A 20,552-nucleotide genomic window follows, 5' to 3' on the forward strand; every position below is an offset into this window, starting at 1 on the left:
AAATCACACATAGCCTTCTTAATTCCCAAATGGCCTATCTTACATGGTATTGCAAGCATGCCCCTATCTTTACATTTTGTTGGAAATTTCCGCTATAACACTGCAGATACATTCTCACCAACACTTACCTTTTCATTACCTGTTAAATTTCGTTTGTTAGTGCAAAGTTTTTTAAAGAACTTAGTATACCGCGAAATTTGTTTAATGGCATCCAACAGTGGGAAATTGATCTCGACATTTCCGAATGTTTCGAGGATCTCCTTGTCTTCTTTGCCTTTTCGACACTGACTTAATCATCCTGGAAATGGAGGCTAAATTTTCGGTAATGAAGGTTTCGCTCGGACCTGTTAGTTGTTTTCGAGATTTTTCTGGGCGTTTTCTTGGCCAAGATTTCTGCCAGGAATTGGTTTCAGTAACTTTCCACTTCGCAGCGTCACTACATTCGCATTTCGTCTCGGGTTCGATTTTGTTTGTGACGGCAGCTTACCTTGAGAACTCATTTTCTCAATTGATGTGGTCAATTCTCTGATAGATGTCTTCGTTTCTTTTTTGGAAATTAAGAGTTTGCTGTTGGAAATCAAGGACATTAGCTGCTAATTTATTGACCAAAGTTTCTAGAGAATTACTTGAATCTTATGGCTGTTGTGGAACCCGATTTGGTATGGCTAGTTATATCGCGGATTGGCCCCATAACTCAAGTTAGGGTAGTCCCTCCATCCTGGGTTATAGGTATTAGTGTAAGGGTCGTATCACCTTTGTGGTAGCCCAGGAAAATTTCCCACAGCATCTAAATGAGCCATAGTATCACTATACAGACTGGGACATACATCAGTTGTATGTTAAGGTGTAGCACATATTCTGCATACTCGAGCTGGTTTTGCTTTTTCTGCAACAAGAGAATTCACAATATTAGTAAGTCCATCAAGTATATCCTCAATGTTAGAATTACTTAGTTAGTAAACCCTTCTAGGGGGTTCAAGATTGGCTCGAAATTGTTGAGAATTTATAGCCATCATGGAGATCAAGTCCCTTGCTTGCTGAGGAGTCATGTTGACCAACACTCCTCCACTAGCGGCGTCTACCATATTCATCTCCATGGGTTTCAGCCCTTCGTAAAAGTATTGGAGGAGAGATTGCTCTATTATACCATGTTGTGGGCAACTTGCACACAACTTCTTAAACCGTTCCCAATAGTCGTAAAGAGACTGTTTCATTTTGTTTTATTCCAACGATCTCTCTTCTTAACTCAGCTACTCGTGATGCTGGAAAAAACATGTTGAGAAATAAACGAGAAAAATCTGCCCAAGTTGTAAAAGATCCAGGAGGTAAGTAAAATAGCCATTCCCTAGCTGAATCTGCTAGGGAAAAAGGAAAAGCATGCAATTTGATTTGATCCTTAGTTACTCCCTGAGGTTTCATACTAAGACAAACCATATGAAACATTTTCAGATGTTTGTGGGGATTTTTGTTTGCAACCCATGAAAAGTTGGCAGTAGCTGGATTAAACCTGACTTTAGTTCAAAATCAGTATCCATAATAGGATACGCAAATGCACAATGGTAGTTGTTCTATCGGAGCTTCGGTCAATTGCCGAATTGTTTGAGCCATAGGTTGAGGTGCTAGATTAGGGTTTTCGTTAACCATAGCATTAAGCACTTCTTCTAGGGAATCGACTTCTACTTTTTCACTTTCAAATGTTTGAGTAGGGTTTTCGTTAATCCTAGGCTCTACTTCGTCGTCGATTCTGATTTCTGGTGGTGGGTTACTTTGAGTCCCAACCACTCTTGACTGTTTTTTCCTTAGCTTTGTTTCCTTGCGATTAGCTCTCGCAGTCTTTTCAATCTCTGAATCAAAAATAAGAGCACCTAGAGCATATCTGGTCATAAGAAACAAAAAATAAGATTAGTACATTGCCAGTCCCGGCAACGGCGCCAAAATTTGATGTGGTCGTTGAGAGCACCAAAAATATCCTATTTTCTAAAATAATGAAAAAGAAGAGTAAAGAGGAAGTAGGGTAGAATCCTCAGGGACCGGATTGCACTAATGCTTGTTTCTCGAAATCTTGGGCAGAATCGTGCCCAAGAAAACTTGAGTTCCTGAAAAAATAAAAATACAAATTTTTAAAGTTTTGATCTGGGAGTGAAATAAAATAAAAACGAAATTAAAAGTTGAATTGAAATTTTAGAAATTAAAAGTAAAAATCAAGTTGAGAAAAAAGATTTCTTATGGTGGATTTCCAGCCTCCGGTTGTCTCGATTCGTCTTAGGTTCAATCCTTAGCTTTTAAGTGACCCTTCTCAAGCAGAGTAAGCTAGTTATAGTGGAAGATGACGCCTACGACCACCAACTCCAAGAATTTAGACTTAAGATTTGGCGGAACCTGACTCTAGCCAATAATCGCTTTTGTGGGACTATCTTCTGCTAGATCATCATTTCCCAATGGCAAATATCACGCCATTTTGTCTCTTGGACTCGCCTCTGACGCAAAAAGCCAACGAATCGACTGTGCAACCTTTTCAAAACGTACAAAGCGGTCGTTCCTTGCACAAGTTGAAAAGGTTACCTATTAGGGTCATGGACGAAAGTGTCAGCCCCGTAATGCGGAGAAGCGATGAATACCCTGTTGAGAAGGCTAAGCGCAGATTCTAAGCCTCATGAACCTTTTTGGAGAATTTCGACAACCTTCAGCTAAATTAGATTTAGTGGCTCATGATTTTTGAGGAAAAACAAAAAATAATGAAAAGGGAATTTTTATTGAAAAATATGGAAAGAACGAAAGGCTAAACTTTATGGGGGAGAGAGTGTTTACAGAAAAGATGGACAAATTTTGTGTCACTTCATCCCCTATTTATAGTACTAAGAAACCTAGCCTATTCCTAATTAAATTCTAAAAGATAAATACAAATAAATAAAGATAATTAAAGATAAATAAAAATAAATCCTAAAATTTAAATCTAAATAATTATCCTAATATAATTAAACATTAAATAGAGTCTTGTGCTATAAAATCTCTTCTTTTGCATTTTGGCCTCAAAAGTCTTCCACACTTTGCATTTTCGGCACCATTTAAAATTTAGTCCCTAAAAGATAAAAGACCATAAAATAACCCAAATTAGTAGGATCATACTCAAAATAAACATGCAATTAGCACATAAAATATGTCGTTCTAGAGTATTATTAAGTGTTTTTTTGGGACCATCATCCCCTTTTATGGAAAAAACACAAATCATTTTAGATAGCCCTTTACCATATGCGGGCCATCACAAATGAAGCATTTCACTGGCCCCTTTAGTTTGTTGAATTTTTGGGCTTGGAAGGCTCAAACTTGTCTTTTCTCGAAATAAGCTTGATTAAGGGCTTTGGCACAATCATATATTTGGACAGTTTTTGGACCCCTCAACACTCTAATTCTTGTTTAACCCATGGTTTCAACCCATCCATAAAGAATAAGAATACCTCATTTTCACTCAAATCAGTGATTTGGAACATCAGTTTACTAAAGTCCTTCACATACTCCCTAATTGTGCCTTATTGCAAGAACCGACACAACTTAGCCTGGGCCTCTTTCTTAGCATATTGTGGATAAAACTGATTTTTGAACTCTCTTTGGAACTCTTCCCAGGTCCCAATTTTGGTCCCACCTTGCTTTTCATCTGTGGCCTTACGACACCACCATAAAAGAGCAACATCAATAAAATACATGGAACCAATATGTACCTTAACATCATCATCCTTGATGCCTGTAACATGGAAGTATTGCTTTATTTCCCATAAGAAGTAGTTCACTTCTCTCGCGAACCTTGCCCCCTTAAACTTTTATCATTTTGGGACATCAATCTTATGACTTTGTGTCACATCCAACACCACTTTACCCACAATAGCTTTGTACTCAACGAGCTCTCCCTCAAGCTCTTCAATTTTCATGTTCAAAGTCGTCACCGTAGCTTTGTTTTCTTTCTTTATACCTATCATTCCATATTCAATAGCATCATTTTTTTCTATTAGCTTACCCACATCAATATTGAGGAGTGCTTGCAACACGTCCATATTGGAACTAAAAGCCTTCGCCACATATTCCTTAATCGCCTCGAGTGTTTCCTTCAGTTCACCTATGCATTCCTCGAGATAGATTACACGACTTTCCAAAGCCGACAACATATCCCTTAATATGTTATTTTTCCCCCCCCTCCCAACAGGGGTCTCCATAATTAAATTGAATAAAATGGAAAAGTATATGGGTTAAAGAGAAAAATTTTTCATTTTATGGAGGAAGAACCTAAATGTAATTTTTCCATTTTTAATTGATATTTAGGTACATAATGATGGGATTAAAATCCCATAGCTGATGAGGTGGAAAGTTTGGTGGAAATTTATGGAAATTAAGTTTGAAAAGTGTTGAAATTTGATTGGAAATAGAAAATAAAAGCACGAAATTGAAATAAAAGGAAAAGTGTAGAATTTTCTACACTCTTTGGAGAGTGAAATGGTAACAAGCATCAACTGAAGAAAAACAATAAGTAAAAGGGGGAAAAAAGAAAGAAAAAGAGAGAAAAAGGAAAAAAATTTCCATGAATTTTGATTGAGTTCTACCGTAAAACCATAGTCTAATTTCATACCCTAGAGTGTTATGATATCATTTTCTACCATGGAAATCAATTAGGTGAAGGAAAACGTGAAGGAAAGCATAGGAAAAGTGAAGAAATAGGTAAGCTTGTTTATTTTATTTTGAATGTTTGAGTATTTAAAATTTTAATATAAAAATAAGATATGATTATGAATTTGAATTTATTAGTGAATATGTAAATAAATGTATGCTAGTAATGTAAGAAATGATAAAATGATAATTTAGTGATTTGGGAATTTCTTGAAACTAAGGGTTAAATTACAAATAGTAAAAATTTATTTATTTGTCGTAAATTGATAAGTGAATAGATGTAGTATAATGAAATTACTATAGAGAGGACTAAATTGTAAAATGTATAAAAGATGTTATGTGAAATCAATATTGTGATTAAAGACTTTAATGAAGTGTTATGTAATAGCAATAAAGTGTGATGTGATATAATAATTATTGAATTTTCATGAATTTAAGGACTAAATTATTAAATGTTCAAAAGTTATTGTGTGTGCTTACTAAGCTATTCACATATCTTAATGCGTTTGTTTTAGAACGTGTAGGTAAAAGATAAAGGTAGAGACGAATACAAGATTGCAACATCAATTTGGATCACATCACTCCAAAAGCTCCAAGGACAAGTTTTGGTATATAAATTTTGGACTTTAGTATGGCATGTACTTAAGTTTAAATGTGGTATTTGTATACAAGTACTAGTGAAAATACTTGATAAATTTTTAAATATTATATTAACTTAGTGACTTGGTTAAATTAGTAACTGAGTGACTAAATGTGACACCTATTGCTTGGGCTATCGGTTTAAAATGAGTGATGAGTGTTACAATTAAAGCATGCTAACATTCTATAACATAAATAAAATAAAATCCATTTAAGATAAATATAAAAAGTCACCTAGTGCATCATTATACATGCATTTGGAAAGAACTACACACTAAATGATTTGATGATGTTTGATTGTATTTATATGTTTTAAATTGCTGATATTATTTTGTTGTAAAGTTTAGGTATACTTAATGTGTCATTTGGTATAGTTTGGACTCTTAAAAATGTGCATTTAGGACCAATTTATCATTGAGTCTCGAGACAACATGAACATGTCTCGAGAACATAAGAACAAAATTTACCTTATTTTTCGACCTACATGCTTAGTGTCTCGAAACTTGGCCAACTAGTCTTGAGACAATCTTATTTTAAGTCTTAAGACAAATAGCCTTTGCCTTGAGACAAGTAAACTTTGAAGCTAAATTAGTTTTGCGCTGCTCCAAGTCTCGAGACATCCAAACATCAAAACTAAAAAACAGGGGAGGTTGGTCTTGAGACCTAGTCTCAAGACTTATGAGACCATGTCTCGGGACACAATTCTTAATGTCTCGAGACAATCTAACTTCGAAGCTAAAAATACCTAAAATAGATTGAAGCCTATCTTGAGACAAGAAGCCCCTTGCCTCGAGACACATCATTAAAAATTGATAATGGAGTTTGGATTCAAGTCCCAACTCTTAAATTTACTTTGTATCACCTCGTAACTCGATGAATTAAATTATTATAAATCTATGAAATTAAGATTGTGATTGAAATGCATGATTGATTTGATATGAATGATGTTTATATTTTAAATGATATGATAAGATCAGTAAGTTAGCCTGAGTTGCTTCGGCAACGTAATATGACATCATGCACTCGAATCCAACGATTGGGTCGGGTATGGGGTGTTGCACCTTCCTCCCTTAGCCAACAACTCGTAGAAGCCATTGTACACTAGATAGTTTCCTTAAGTAAAATACCTCATTCCATAACTAGCACCTTATTTTTATGATTAATTTTTATCAAATAGAAACTTTCACCATGGCCAAGTTGTCCACACAAGAAACAATAAAGCGTAACATGGTCATATTGGAAATGAGCATAGAGTTAACATTTTTGTGAAACAACAACATTTTTCCATTTTTCAATGAACTACGACCATCCACTCTTAAATGACTACGCATGAAACTTCGAATTCCACGAGAAATAGACTTTTCATTAAAATCAATAAACTTCCCAATGAAATTCCTTATTGTCTTGCCATGACTTGAGACATTAAGCCACGGGGAAGATCATGAATCTTAAGCCCAAAATCTACAAAATATAGTGGAACTTGCAAATGATTCTCGCCATCTCCAATCTATAAGTTACTAGGAGGTGGTTATTGAAGGTCCATGAACCCCCATTTACCACTCTATCAATATCCACCTCGTAATAAAATTGGAAGAGAAAATACTTCTCACCCAAATCTGTGATTAAAAACACCTAATAGATGCCAAATATTTGTCAATGTAGTGAGTATTGCTTGAAAAACACTCATAGTGAGAAAGCATCCAAAGAAACAAAACTCATAACTAGAAACCAATTCATCCTCCTCCAAATTAAGTTGCCAGGCCTCTTCTTCACCACGGTTAGTAGTAAGACCAGCAATTTTGCTTTCCATAAAGAAACCAAAAAGGAAAACAAAATCCTAATCAAACCGGAAGAAATAAATCAAAAAGAATATTTTTCAATAGAACATGCTACAAGAGCAGATTATATTATGTATTATGACACATCAAATCCAAATATTTAATATATATATAAGGCAAAATAATAATCTTTATCAAAATGCTAATCACAACTAAGATCCATATTGAAAATCAAATGAAAAAGCTTGGGGGTTTTATCTAGTTGAGAAGAAAAAAAGTAAACAATAAAAAAGAATACTAAATATGGTACAGACAGATAAAATTATAGATATGTAGTATAAATGTCCATAATAATTTAAAGAAACAATTTCCTTTTTCACATCAAAACAAATAGATAAAATAAAACACATTCCCTCCCTTTTCACACACTCTCCGCTCCTTTCCTCCGCCATTACTACCAAAAGCAACTGCCATCGCCACTCTTCTCTTTCCTTGATGCGCTTACTCTTTTCTTCTTCTCCCCACCGGATCCCAACTCTCTTCCGACTCGCCCGATCCCACCGCCCAGTCTGCTCATCGCCACCTCCACCTACTTGGAGATCGTCAAATCCAATGGCGATCCTTCCAGAGTCCTCGGCTGCTGCTGTTATCCCCTCAGAGGAGCGTCTAGCGACAAGGTTCTGGATCAAGTATCGTAGGGAATCCGTGCTTTCTCTTTACTCGCCTTTTGCTCTTTGTTTGGCTTCTGGGTCTCTCAAGATCGACACTTTTCGTCATTATATTGCCCAAGATGTACACTTTCTCAAAGCCTTTGCTCATGCGTGAGTCCTTTTTTTTTCGCTTTGTTTTTATTTAGCCTTTTTGATGGATTTTTCAGTCTGGGTTTTATTTGTTTTGGCGAATGTGTTTTTTGGTTTATAAGCTTTTTTTTTCTTTTTTGTTTGATTTATTTGCTTATTTTGTATTATTGTATAGTTGCTTATGTAAGAAGATGGAAGGGAATTGAAATCACAATCTTAGATTTTGTTTATGGAGATTGATTTTTGCCCGTGTTTAGATGCATCGAATTGAAAATTGATGAAAATTGAAGAATAGGCATAACCATTTTATCCTTTGGTATTGTCCAATTGGTGCATGCTTCTGCGTCCTTGCTGGTATTCTGTTTAAAAGAAATGATCATGGTTTTTGCTTCGACTTGTTGGGTTGCGAAAAGTGAGAATTTGAGATCGAGATCGTCCTTTTTTTGCAACTCTGTTGATGTCTGAGAGTTAAATTTCTATAATGAGATTGTTATATCTAACTTCAACCCGCTTCCTAGCTTTGGTTGCTGAGAAAGTGTAGGAGAAGAAGATGAATGAAACTTTAATTTCTAATTACCACTTGGTTGCTTAAGTAATTATTCCGATGTTTATTTTCTTTTCTTTGTGTCAACTTTCTCGGCAACCAATTGGAGGGTTATATGGTTATTATTTGGGGAAAAAGTAATTACATTGCTTGAGGTGAGTTTCAGTTTCCAGAATTTAAATTGACATGTAGTGGTAAGTTAAAAGAATATCTCTGTTCTCTTAGCTAGTTTTAGTTAGAACTGCCTTGTGTTGTATTTATGTAGGTCCGTAATTGATTTCTTGTTTTTTCTGATCTGGGTTGTAGATATGAATTGGCAGAAGACTGTGCTGCTGATGATGATGCTAAGTTAGCGATCTCAGAGTTAAGGAAGGGTATCTTAGAGGAGCTAAAAATGCATAATTCTTTTGTACAGGTATGGTAAAAGGATTCTTCTTTTCCATTGCTTAGTACATGCTCAATTATTGGAAAGTGAAGATAAAAAATGGAAATTTAATCTCATCCTTTGCCATTGCTTAGAGATTTTATAAAACATCTGATCACCAAGTATTTGATATATTGGTGTCTAGGAGATGCCAACATAGGTCCAACTGGCATATGATATCATCTCCAATAGAACTTTATGCAGAGTTTTTGTACATTGCTTGGAAATCATTTTCCTTTTGATTCTTTCTTTCTGACGATATAGATGCTAGCGTGTGAAATGTGCAGTTTTCTACATGGATGAAAATTTCCAATTGGATGAGGGTTGGACTTTGATATTATAATTCCAGTAATCCATCAGTCAGAGAAATCTTATAAAGAGACTTGAGGAATTAATCATACTTTTTAATTGAATAATTACTATCTGCTTTGTTAGCTCTCTAAGATGGGTCACTTATTGGTCTGAATTGCTATTTTATAACAATTTGTAAGGCTTCTTAGCTCTCTAAGATAGGTCACTTAATAATCTGAGTGCCTCTTTAGTTCTTGTCTTGTTAAGGGTATCTTATTGGTCTGAATGCTGGAGTTCTGCAGGAATGGGGTTCTGACTGTGTCAACGAGAGCCCTGTCAATTCTGCAACTCTGAAGTATACAGAATTCTTGCTGGCAACAGCTTCTGGGAAGGTTGAAGGACTAAAAGCTCCAGGAAAACTCGCCACTCCATTTGAGAAAACAAAAATTGCAGCTTACACTCTAGGTGCCATGACACCTTGCATGAGGCTGTATGCCTTCTTGGGCAAGGAGTTCCAGAAACTTCTAGAACCCAATGAGCACAACCACCCATACAAAAAGTGGATTGAGAATTATTCTTCTGAAAGTTTTCAGGTATGGTATTGATTGCATTCATTGTTTTTAGTGGTCAACTTCATTGTTGTCTCAGAGCTAAAATCTTTAAATAAATTGCCCTTGAAATCCCACAGCTCAACTATTGGTTCTTTGAATTTAGGCATCAGCTGTGCAAACCGAAGAGTTGCTGGATAAACTTAGTGTCCCTTTGACTGGCGAGGAACTAAACATCATTGAGAAACTTTACCACCAAGCAATGAAACTTGAAATAGAGTTCTTCTATAGTCAACCTCTTACTCAGCCTACTATTGCTCCTCTGACTAAGCAGCATGACCCTGAACAAGATCATCTTATGATATTTTCTGATTTTGATCTTACTTGCACAGTTGTTGATTCATCTGCCATTTTGGCAGAAATAGCAATAGTAACAGCCCCAAAATCTGATCAGAACCAACCGGCAAGTCAAATTGCTAGGATGTCGTCTGCTGAGTTGAGGAACACCTGGGGTCTACTCTCCACACAATACACAGAAGAGTATGAACAATGCATAGAAAGCATTTTGCCTTCTGAGAAAGGTACAATTCTTAACGATGTGTAATCTTCAAAAAAAGTGTCTGGATAACATTGAAATTAGTTTCTTTATATTGATTTTATACTTCCTATGGTTTTACAGTGGAGTTCAACTATGAAACTTTGCATAAAGCACTTGAGCAACTCTCAGACTTTGAGAAAAGGGCAAATTCTAGGGTGATTGAGTCAGGGGTACTTAAGGGTCTAAACCTTGAAGACATTAAACGAGCCGGTCAAAGGCTGATTCTTCAAGATGGTTGCATTAGCTTCTTTCAGAAAATCACAAAGAATAAAAGTCTTAATGCCAATATCCATGTTCTTTCTTATTGTTGGTGCGGTGATCTCATCCTGACAGCTTTTTCTTCAGGTAGGTTTGTTCTCTCTCAATAGCTCTCTTTCTGAGTGTGATGTGATTCAACTATTTAATCTTTCTTGAAAACTGAATGTCTGAATTTATCCCTTGACCATTAATACTGAGATATTTTGTTGAGACAGGAGGCGTGGATGTTTTGAACATACACGCAAATGAATTCAATTATGAAGAATCAATATCCACAGGCGAAATTGTTTGGAAAGTACAGTCCCCTATCGACAAGATTCAAGCTTTCAATGATATCTTACAAGATTGTAGCAATGAGAGAAAGAAGTTGAGTGTTTACATAGGAGACTCAGTAGGGGATCTGTTGTGTCTGGTGAAGGCAGATATAGGGATTGTGATAGGATCAAGTTCAAGCCTAAGGAAAGTTGGGAGTCAATATGGTGTTTCATTTGTGCCATTGTTCCCAGGCTTGGTTAAGAAACAGAAGGAATTTGGTGAAGGAAGAAGCCCTAGTATTTGGAAGGGGCAATCTGGAATTCTATACACTGCTTCTAGTTGGGATGATATTCACGCCTTCATTTTGGGGTGGTAGAATTTATTATTTTATTCTTACCATTATCATCTTGTTATTAGTTTAGGACAAGTGAAGCAATTATTTTCTTTTCTTTTATAGAAGTGACTGATTTACAATCAGAGCAAGGTGCCGCAATCCAAAATGAAAACCTGTTTGATGGTATTGGGCAGCTGCGCTTGGAATCCTTAAAAAATGACAATATTATGTAATTATTTTTTAGGTATATTTTAAAAAATTAATTACAAAAATGAAACGTGAAGGTTTTTAATTCTCGTTTATGAAGTTTTTCAAAAATATTATTGTTAGTCAACATATCAAAATAATTTTTTATTGCAAGTAGTATCTCATTTTAACTTCGATTAGTGTATTATTTTCATAGAAAAAGCATCAAATGACGATATCTTACGTTTGTAGGTTTAGCATGCAGTGTATAACATTTGTAGGTATTGTATACATTGTATGTTATATAATTAAAAAGTTGTCGATTGAGTTTTAGTTCGATTGATATTGACATTGTTATTAGTACAGGAGGACGTGAGTTCTAATGTGTTGAAATGTATTATCCTACCTATAATTAAATTAATGTTCACTAAATATTTAAACACATTTAATAAGAGCATTATCTTTTATCTTTTGAATGAAAATGATACTTGAAATCCAAATATTGGGTTGGAAAAAAACAACATAAAAATTTAATTAGTGTTACCATCAATGTTATTTAAAAGAACTATGATACAATACCATGTTCAACCTAAGTGATTCATGCATTTATTTAAATAAGAATTATGAATTTCATTGCTTACAAAAATAAAAATGTGTCTCTATTTTAATTTATTAAAATTTTATCTTCATATTTTATAAAAATAAAAAAGTTAGTCCAATTAAATAATATTGCTAAACACTATCGTTAATTCATTGACTTGAAAATTAATAGTGCAACACTTTATACACTCGGAATTAGTAAATGAATAAATCTCAAAATTATACATAAACTTTGATTTAAAGTGCAATTTGATATATAAACTTTGATTTGGTGCAATTATATACACGAAAATTTAATAGTGGTTCAAATATATACATGGAACTTTAATTTCGAATTCAATCATACACATTTAAAGAAATAAATACATTAATTTATTTATATATTGGATAAATATAGTTATCTCTGTATGCAATATATAAATATAAAATGACGCTATATCAATAATTGTGTTAATAATTTGTATAAATTTGAAATTTATCTCAGTTGCAAATAAGTAATTTAATTATTTATATGCAACAAGTTAGTTGTTAAGTATGACTCATATTTCAGTCAAATTTGAGAAATAATCTTCCAGTTAAACTATGTTTATTTGTTTCAATCAAACTCTGATTAGTCTAAATTATTTTATTACTATTTGACCTATGAATTTAACCTATAAATAGGCTCTTTTATATTCTTAGAAAAAAATACTCATTAGAGATTAAAACTCATAACACTTTTGGAGAATTTTTGTATTTACGTTTTGAGGGTTCTTTGTTCTTCGGGTTTCGAGGTTTAGTTTTTATCTCCATCTTTGTACTCTTTAGACTTTTGCCATTATAGTAAAATTATCTTTTCCAATGGTTTTTTATCCTCTTTGGAGGGGGTTTTTCTACGTTAATTTTGTGTGTTCAATTTCTCAATTTCTTCTGTTATTTTTACTTATTCGTTACTTAATCGGGTTAATCCCAACAAGTGGTATCAGAGCTAGTTCAATTTTTGTAGACCAATTTGTTCAGAGATGTCAGCAACAAGATTTGAAATTGAGAAGTTCGATGGTGTCACAAATTTCAATCTGTAGTAAGTTCGGATGATGACAATTATAGTTCAAACCGGCTTGAAAAATGTTGTTATCGGGAAAAAGCCTGAGAATTCAAATCAAACAAAATGGGAAGAGCTTGATGAAAACGTCTTATCTGCAATCTAGTTGTGCCTCACGAGTACGGTATTACATGAGGTGTTGATAGAGAAGACCTCATCCGTCTTGTGGAAAAGGTTAGAAACTCTTTATGCGACTAAGTCTCTAGCTAACCGTTTAGTGTTGAAACAACGTCTATTTACGTTTCGCATGAACGAATGTGAGCTTCTTAGAGATCCCATCAGTCAATTCATTATTTTTTTAAATTATTTAAAGAACGTTGAAGTTCAGATTGACGATGAAGATCAGGCTATGCTATTATTGTGCTATTTACCCCCTTCATACAAATCTTTAAACAGACCCTGATTTATGGCAGAGACATACTCTCGTTCGAAGATGTGAAGGGTCATTTGTTGAGTAGAGACAAACTCGACAATGAGTTTGGTTCGGATAACTAGGCAGATAGGCAAGCTTCCATTTTGGTAGCATCAAAGAAGTGAGACAAAAGGTGTTGCTATTGTAAAAACTTAGGTCACATCAAAGCAGATTGTTATAAATTGTGAATAAAAGAGTTGTTGAGAGTAACGAGGAAGATGTAGCTGGTGCTAATTGGATCGATGAAAGTGGTAATGATTTCTTGTTAGTACCAACGAGCGATAACTCCAAGCTTACGTCCGAGTAGATCCTAGATTTAGGATGTTCTTTCCACATGTGTCCCAATAAAGAATGATTCTCCACATACAGTTCGGTTAAAGGTAGAGTTGTGCATATGGGAAACGATTCATCTAGTGGGGTAATTGGTATTGGTACTGTTAAAATTAGGATGCACGATGAAACAATTAGAACACTCTCAGATATCAGGTATGTACCTGATTTACGAAAGAATCTCATCTCCTTGAGCATTTTAGACTTGGAAATATGCATAATAAACAACAAGTCGAGTGGCATTAAGGTATCTCGTGGAGCTTTCGTTTTGTTAAAAGGCAAGGACTAGCAATCTTTATATTCTGGAAGGTTCTCTAGTGACTGGTGAAATCGGACGTCCCTCGTCTATTACGGAGTCGAAGTCAACTCATTTGGAGAAGAGGCAACTTGGTCATAGAAGGGAAAAATGTATAACTGTTTCATTGAAGAGAGGTTCTCTTTTGGATGCAGGTTTTGAAAAGTTAGGGCACTGTGTTCGTAAAAATTAGACTTGGGTTAGTTTTGATTTGGCAGTGTACAAGTCAAGGGCTAGAAGTCTTCCAGTTTTTAAACACAGATTCGACTTAGTTAATTTCCTGCATAGTTCAATATAGGCCCATGGCGAGCTTTGGCAAAAATGGCATTGTGGAAATATGAGTCAGGGTGAAAATTTATTAAGTATGACTCCTATTTCAGTCAAATTTGAGAAATAATCTTCTAATTAAACTATGTTTATTTGTTTCAATCAAACTCTGATTAGTTTAGATTATTTTATTATTATTTGACCTATGAATTTAGCCTATAAATAGGCTCTTTTACATCCTTAGAAAAAAACCCCATTAAAGATTAGAACTCATAACACTTTTGGAGAATTTTTGTGTTTACATTTTGAGGGTTCTTTGTTCTTCAGGTTTTGAGATTTAGTTTTTATCTTCATCTTTATACTCTTCAGTCCTTTTCCATTATAGTAAAATTATATCTGTCCGTGGTTTTTTATCCTCTTTGGAGGGGTTTTTCCACGTTAAATTTGTGTGCTCAATTTCTCAATTTCTTCCGTTATTTTTACTTGTTCGTTGCTTAATCGGATCGATTGCCAATATTAGTAAAAATTAAAACTTCTAAGTTTATGAGTTTGCCGATAGCTAGAGTAACTTCTTAATGTTAGTAAAGTACAACGATAAAATTATGACAAATTATACTAAAACTAATTTCTCAATTTTATAAAGTAGAAGGATGAAATTCATAATTAAATATTTAAAAGAGGTGAAATCTAATAATTTTATGAGTAAACTACATTATTAATCACCCAAATATTAGTGTGTTTCTGTTTTGGTTATTGAACTCCAAAAATTTTCAAGTTCGTCACTAACGGTATTAACAATGAATATTTTGCAATAATGTTTGAACCGGACCAACTGATTGGATCAGTCCAAAGAATGACTTTGAACTGGTTAGACTGGAAACCTGTACGAACTGGTTGAATCGGCAGTTAAGCTGGATTGTTTTTAGTTTTTTTTTTTAAATTTTCATTGATATTTTAATCAAATTGGTTGGACCGTTCAAGAACCAATATTCTGTTAAATCGTTAACGAAAGGTTGACATGGCCCTTTAATTGGTATAATCCAAATTTAACCCTCAAAGTTTGCATATTTTGTTAATTTGATCTCAGTTCTAAAAATTTTAACCCTAAATATGTACACATTCGTTGAATTTAGTCATGACCCAAACTATTCAAAAACACTTAAAACATTCAAAAATAAAAAGAAATTAAAAATGATAAATATTCAATAATAAATAAAAATTCAAAATTTATTCTTCAAAGTTTCAGACTTTCTTTCAACAATTTCTATGACCCACTGAAGGTCCAAATATAAAAGAAGCATATCTCTTTTCGCTCTCTAATTCTTGCTTGAGCTAGCTTTCCACTTCTGTTCCAATAAACATAAGCCCTTCAAGCAATAAAAACAATATATAATATTCGAAGGCTCAATAATGGACGAGTAAAAACATTCCCTTTTATTTTTCACTAGAAAGTTTCATTTTTATTTCAAAATCTTTCACTTTTACAAAGTAAATCCATTTGACTTCCACATCAACTTCTTCTTTATCCACATCAAGCATTTATATAGCAACATCCAAATGACTACCCTTTTGAAGGGCCTCAAACTGATTTTTCCTAAAGTCATCCAATAGTTTCGACTTAGCCACGCAGAGCTTGCTGGTAGGCAAGGACCATGTAGTGAAAAGTCCCTAATAAATCTATGCTCCAACAGAATATACTTCTCTTGATCTATCCCAAGCTTATTCGATTTCCTTAACAATAAATGTTCAATCTCTGAGCCTTACCTCTTGTTAAAACTAAGTAGTCCTGTTAAAATAGAAAACAAAGAAGAAGAAGAAGAAAAAGAAAAATAAGACTTGTTTTTCAATTTAAGAACCACTTTATAGAATGGAATACTATGGCTATTTAACACAGCCATGTACTCATACCAGAAATACCAGAAACAACTACTTAGCCTAACAACTAAGCAACTTCTTTAACCAACTATAATAATAATAGTAGTAACAATTGGTTTTAATACTCATAACATTCCCTATGCTTGGTAACTTTTTTTCTCCCTATAACTTCATGACTTCTGGTAAGGACTTTAAGCTAACTTTTAAACTTCATGAACAACCTTTTGGATAATGGTTTAGTAAAGATATCTACAATATGATCTTGACTAGAAACTTGACCAACTTGGAATGGACCAGCTACAACTCTCTCCCTAACAAAGAATAGATCCAACAAGACATGCTTAAATTTGGAATGCAGAACAGAATTCCCTACAATCGTAATAGTTGTTGAACTATCACACCATACCAAAGCTTTGCTCTTAACTGGTACATATAATTCAAAAAACAAAGACTGGAGCCAAATCATTTCCGCTGTGACATGTGTGAGGCTTCTATACTCAGCCTCAACTATAGACCTCGATACTACTTATTGTTTTCTTAAACTTTAGGAAACTGGATTCCCTCCAGAAACACATAATACCCTGACATGGATCTTCAATCATCAACATATGAACCCCAATTCGCATATGAATATCCTTTAAGAAAAAAACTTCAAAGCCCGAGTGAAACACAACCCATAATCCAAGGCATCCTGCAAATAACACAAGATCCTCTTGACAGCTTTAAAATAGAGATCCGACAGTTTGTGCATAAACTGACACACTTTATTTGTAAAGAAGGCAATGCATGGCCTCGTGATCACAATATTGTAGGGTACCCACTATACTCCTGTATAGAGTTTCATATTCAACAGGACTTTTTACTTGAGCTGAAAAATTGCATATAATCACCATTGGCATGGGAGATCCTTTCGACTTGTGTATGGATGCCCTTCGAAGTAGATCAAGAATATACTTCTTTTGATCGAGGAAAAGACCATTTAGAGTATAAGTAACTTTAATGCCCAAAAATTAATTTAGCTTCCCTAAGTCTTTCAAAGAAAACTGAATATTGAGTTCCTTAACAAACTGATCTATTGCATGGGAGTCAGTTCCGGTGGCAATAATATCATCCACATATACCAAAACATAAAGCAGCTGAGACCCCTCACGATGAATAAATGGAGAATTATCAGCCTTTGACACGTTAAATTTTGTAGCTACAAGATACTCCTTTAGCTTATGGAACCAGGCTCAAGGCGCTTGCTTGAGGCCATATAAAGCCTTTCTTAACCTGCACACCAATTTCTTTCCATTACTCCCTTGTTATTCAAAATCTGGTGGTTGCACTATGTAAATTTTTTCATGCAGGTCACCATCTAGAAACGCATTATTTATGTCTACTTGCCCGAGAGACCACCCCATTGAGACAAGTAGTGTAAGAACCACCCTAATTATTGTTGGTTTAACCACAGGACTAAATGTCTCCTAGAAATCAATACATGCCTCTTGTAGATAACCCTTTACCACCAATCTGCATTTGTACCTAGCCATCGAGCTATCAACATTCCTCTTTAGTTTAAAAATCCATTTACAACCTACTAGCCTACATCATTAAGGTAAATGTATTAGTTCCCAAGTTTGATTAGTGATCAAGGCATTATATTCCTTCTGTGCAGTCTCTGTCCAAGCAGCACTCTTGAAAGCTTCTTCAATCGACATTGGTTCCTTCTCAGTCAAAACTAATGAGAACACTTTAGGCTTGAATATTATAGTCTTAGATCGAGTTTGCATGGGATGCAAATTGAAGAAAGTATGTAAAGGTGAGACCTGTAACACCCCTAACCCTTTACCGTAATCGAATTTAGGTTACAGAATATTAAGAAGAATTTTCCATCAATTATCCTTAATTATAAATCTATATTCCAATATAAATATCAATAAACAAATCACATTCAATTTAAGCCAAACATGCATTTATGGGCTTTGAATCAAACTTACGGGGCCCTAAAAATAATTTGGAATTATTATAAGGTCAATTTGAAACAAACCAGAAAAGTTATGAAGAAATTGAAAATTTTGGAAACAGGGGTCACACGGCCATGTGGCCAGGCCGTGTGACACAAGCCAAGCCATGTGATAAAAAACATGGTCGTGTGTCTAACACACACACCCATTTGTCTAATCCACACGTCCATATGCTCAACCCGTGTAACTCACTAACTAGGGCCACACGACCGTGCCCCAGCTTGTGTGTCCGCCCGTGTGTGTATTCAAAATAGGGTCGTAAGGCGGTGTCTCAAATCCTGTAACTAACAGTTTTGAAACACACGACCATGTTGCAGGTCATGTGCCAGACTGTGTGAAACCTATACCTAAAACTTAAAAGACACACAGCCATGCGAACAGACCGTATGTGACACACGGTCATGTGACAGCCCGTGTCTCAGGCCGTGTGTACCCAAATGTACCTTAAAAGTCAAGTTTACCAATAATGTTTTCTTGTGCCTCAAGCATACCATTAGCCAATCCTTAGACCTATTTAATACTTATTTAAACAAGACCTAAACAAGCCAAAGTCACACATACACAACCTATTTCCATCAACCAACCAATGTACCCTCATTGGTACTACATTTAATTATTCAATCCAACCCAAACACCAACAAATTCCATATATCAATTATTGCTAATTATACATGTATATAACACATCATATTTCCATATTTGAATACCAAATTATCAGCACACCATATCAACATGAAAATGACCATTTCCAACTTACTAGTTCAACTATATACTATATCATAATACCACAAGACCTTTTAGTTACATACCACTTTTAACAAACTCAAAATGCACAAAATAACTACCAAGGTATGGATGATAGTGTGTGAACTCTCGAACCTATCCAACCGATGACAAGATTCCCAAAGACCTACAAAAATGAAATTAACCAAATAAGCTTAACATAGCTTAGTAAGTTTGGTTATTTAACCTAATTATTTCATAGCTCAATTCAAAGTTTTGTAAAACATCAATAAACTAAAAAACTTGATTCATCGGCACAAAGTCTGCTAGGCACTAAGCTCGATAAGTTCACAGGAAAAAAGCCTGCTAGGCACAAAGCTCAATAATCACACTAACATTTAGCCTACTAAGCACTAAGCTTGATAGATTCACCGGCACAAAGCCTGCTAGGCACAAAGCCTGATAAATTCACCGGCACAAAACCTGATAGGTACAAAGCCCGATAACTACACTGGCACAAAACCTACTAAGCAATAAGTTTTATAAATTCACTGGCATGAATCCTGTTAAGCACTAAGCTTGATAAATTCATCGGCACAAATCCTACTAGGCACAAAGCCCGATAATTTCATCACATATCAAATACTCAGTGAAATTCCTCACAATCAATATACAATAATACAACATCAAAATTAAAAGAATTAACCATAATTTACATAATACAAACTTACCTTGATTCCTATGATTTCAAAAACAAAGTTGAAGATTAGTCCAAGACTTTAGCTTTTCCCCGATTCATGTCTGGTTGTTGTTTGTCTTGATCTAAATGATAAATTAACTTAATTAAATGTTTCCAACAACTTCAAATGTTAGATTAAAACATATAATCCATGTATAATATAAATTTTCAACATCACTCCAAAATATTTTAGGTTTTAAACAATTTAGTCCCAAATTTTGAAATTAAAAAGATACGATTTTTACTCTCTAAACATACTAACCGAACTTTCTAAGCACCCATACCAGCCCATTTAAATAATCAATTCACAATGTTACCGTGAAAATTTACTATTTCATAAATAAGTCCCTAAATCACATAATTACTAAATACTACTTGACAAAACTTATATATATATAACAACTCAACTTAATAATATATTATCTAAATTCAAAACACATTCAAACCCTAACATGGAAAGTCCATAAACTTTTAACAACTTAACAAATTAATCCTTGGGCTAAGTAAACTAAGTTAAAATGAACTCAAAAGTGTAAAAAACATTCAAAGTAAAGTTCAAATACATACCATGCACTTAATTTTTTTGCTTAACCGAAACTTCCTCTTCTTACAATAATGGCATTTCGGTTCGGTAAAGAAAATAAGGAAAATGACACATTTTGTTTATCTAATTTTTTTATTTAACTATTACTTTAATTTTTACAAAAATAACCTTTAAAAAAATTATAAATACATTAAAATCTATCCATAAACCTTTACTATCATGTCACATGATATAATTACCACTAAAGTTCCTTAGTTTACCTTTTAGAAGTTAATTCGTCCATTTAACAAAGAGAAACAAACTTTTGCTCTTTTTTCAATTTAATCCTTTTCACTTAATTAACCATTTAAACTTTACAATTTCTAAATGAAA

At 34.2% G+C, this 20,552-nt stretch overlaps 1 protein-coding gene across 1 annotated transcript; it reads left to right on the plus strand.

Moving 5' to 3' along the window:
* Positions 1-7,438: 7,438 nt before the first annotated feature.
* LOC121209858 (bifunctional TH2 protein, mitochondrial) lies at positions 7,439-11,399 on the plus strand. Its single transcript, XM_041081622.1, has 6 exons — positions 7,439-7,891; positions 8,721-8,829; positions 9,432-9,722; positions 9,844-10,258; positions 10,357-10,620; positions 10,749-11,399. Exons 1-6 carry the CDS (start codon positions 7,566-7,568, stop codon positions 11,162-11,164), a joined length of 1,821 nt encoding a protein of 606 aa, XP_040937556.1. The 5' UTR covers positions 7,439-7,565; the 3' UTR covers positions 11,165-11,399.
* Positions 11,400-20,552: the final 9,153 nt, after the last annotated feature.

Source organism: Gossypium hirsutum, chromosome A11 (genome assembly GCF_007990345.1).
Source record: "Gossypium hirsutum isolate 1008001.06 chromosome A11, Gossypium_hirsutum_v2.1, whole genome shotgun sequence".
Classification (NCBI taxonomy): domain Eukaryota; kingdom Viridiplantae; phylum Streptophyta; class Magnoliopsida; order Malvales; family Malvaceae; genus Gossypium; species Gossypium hirsutum.

Bases quoted from the DNA above. Each gene is read 5' to 3' on its own strand.
- LOC121209858 (XM_041081622.1), top strand. From the start codon at position 7,566: ATGCGCTTACTCTTTTCTTCTTCTCCCCACCGGATCCCAACTCTCTTC. The intron at 10,259-10,356 runs GTACAATTCTTA...ATGGTTTTACAG, and splicing joins CATTTTGCCTTCTGAGAAAG to TGGAGTTCAACTATGAAACT. The intron at 10,621-10,748 runs GTAGGTTTGTTC...TTGTTGAGACAG, and splicing joins CCTGACAGCTTTTTCTTCAG to GAGGCGTGGATGTTTTGAAC.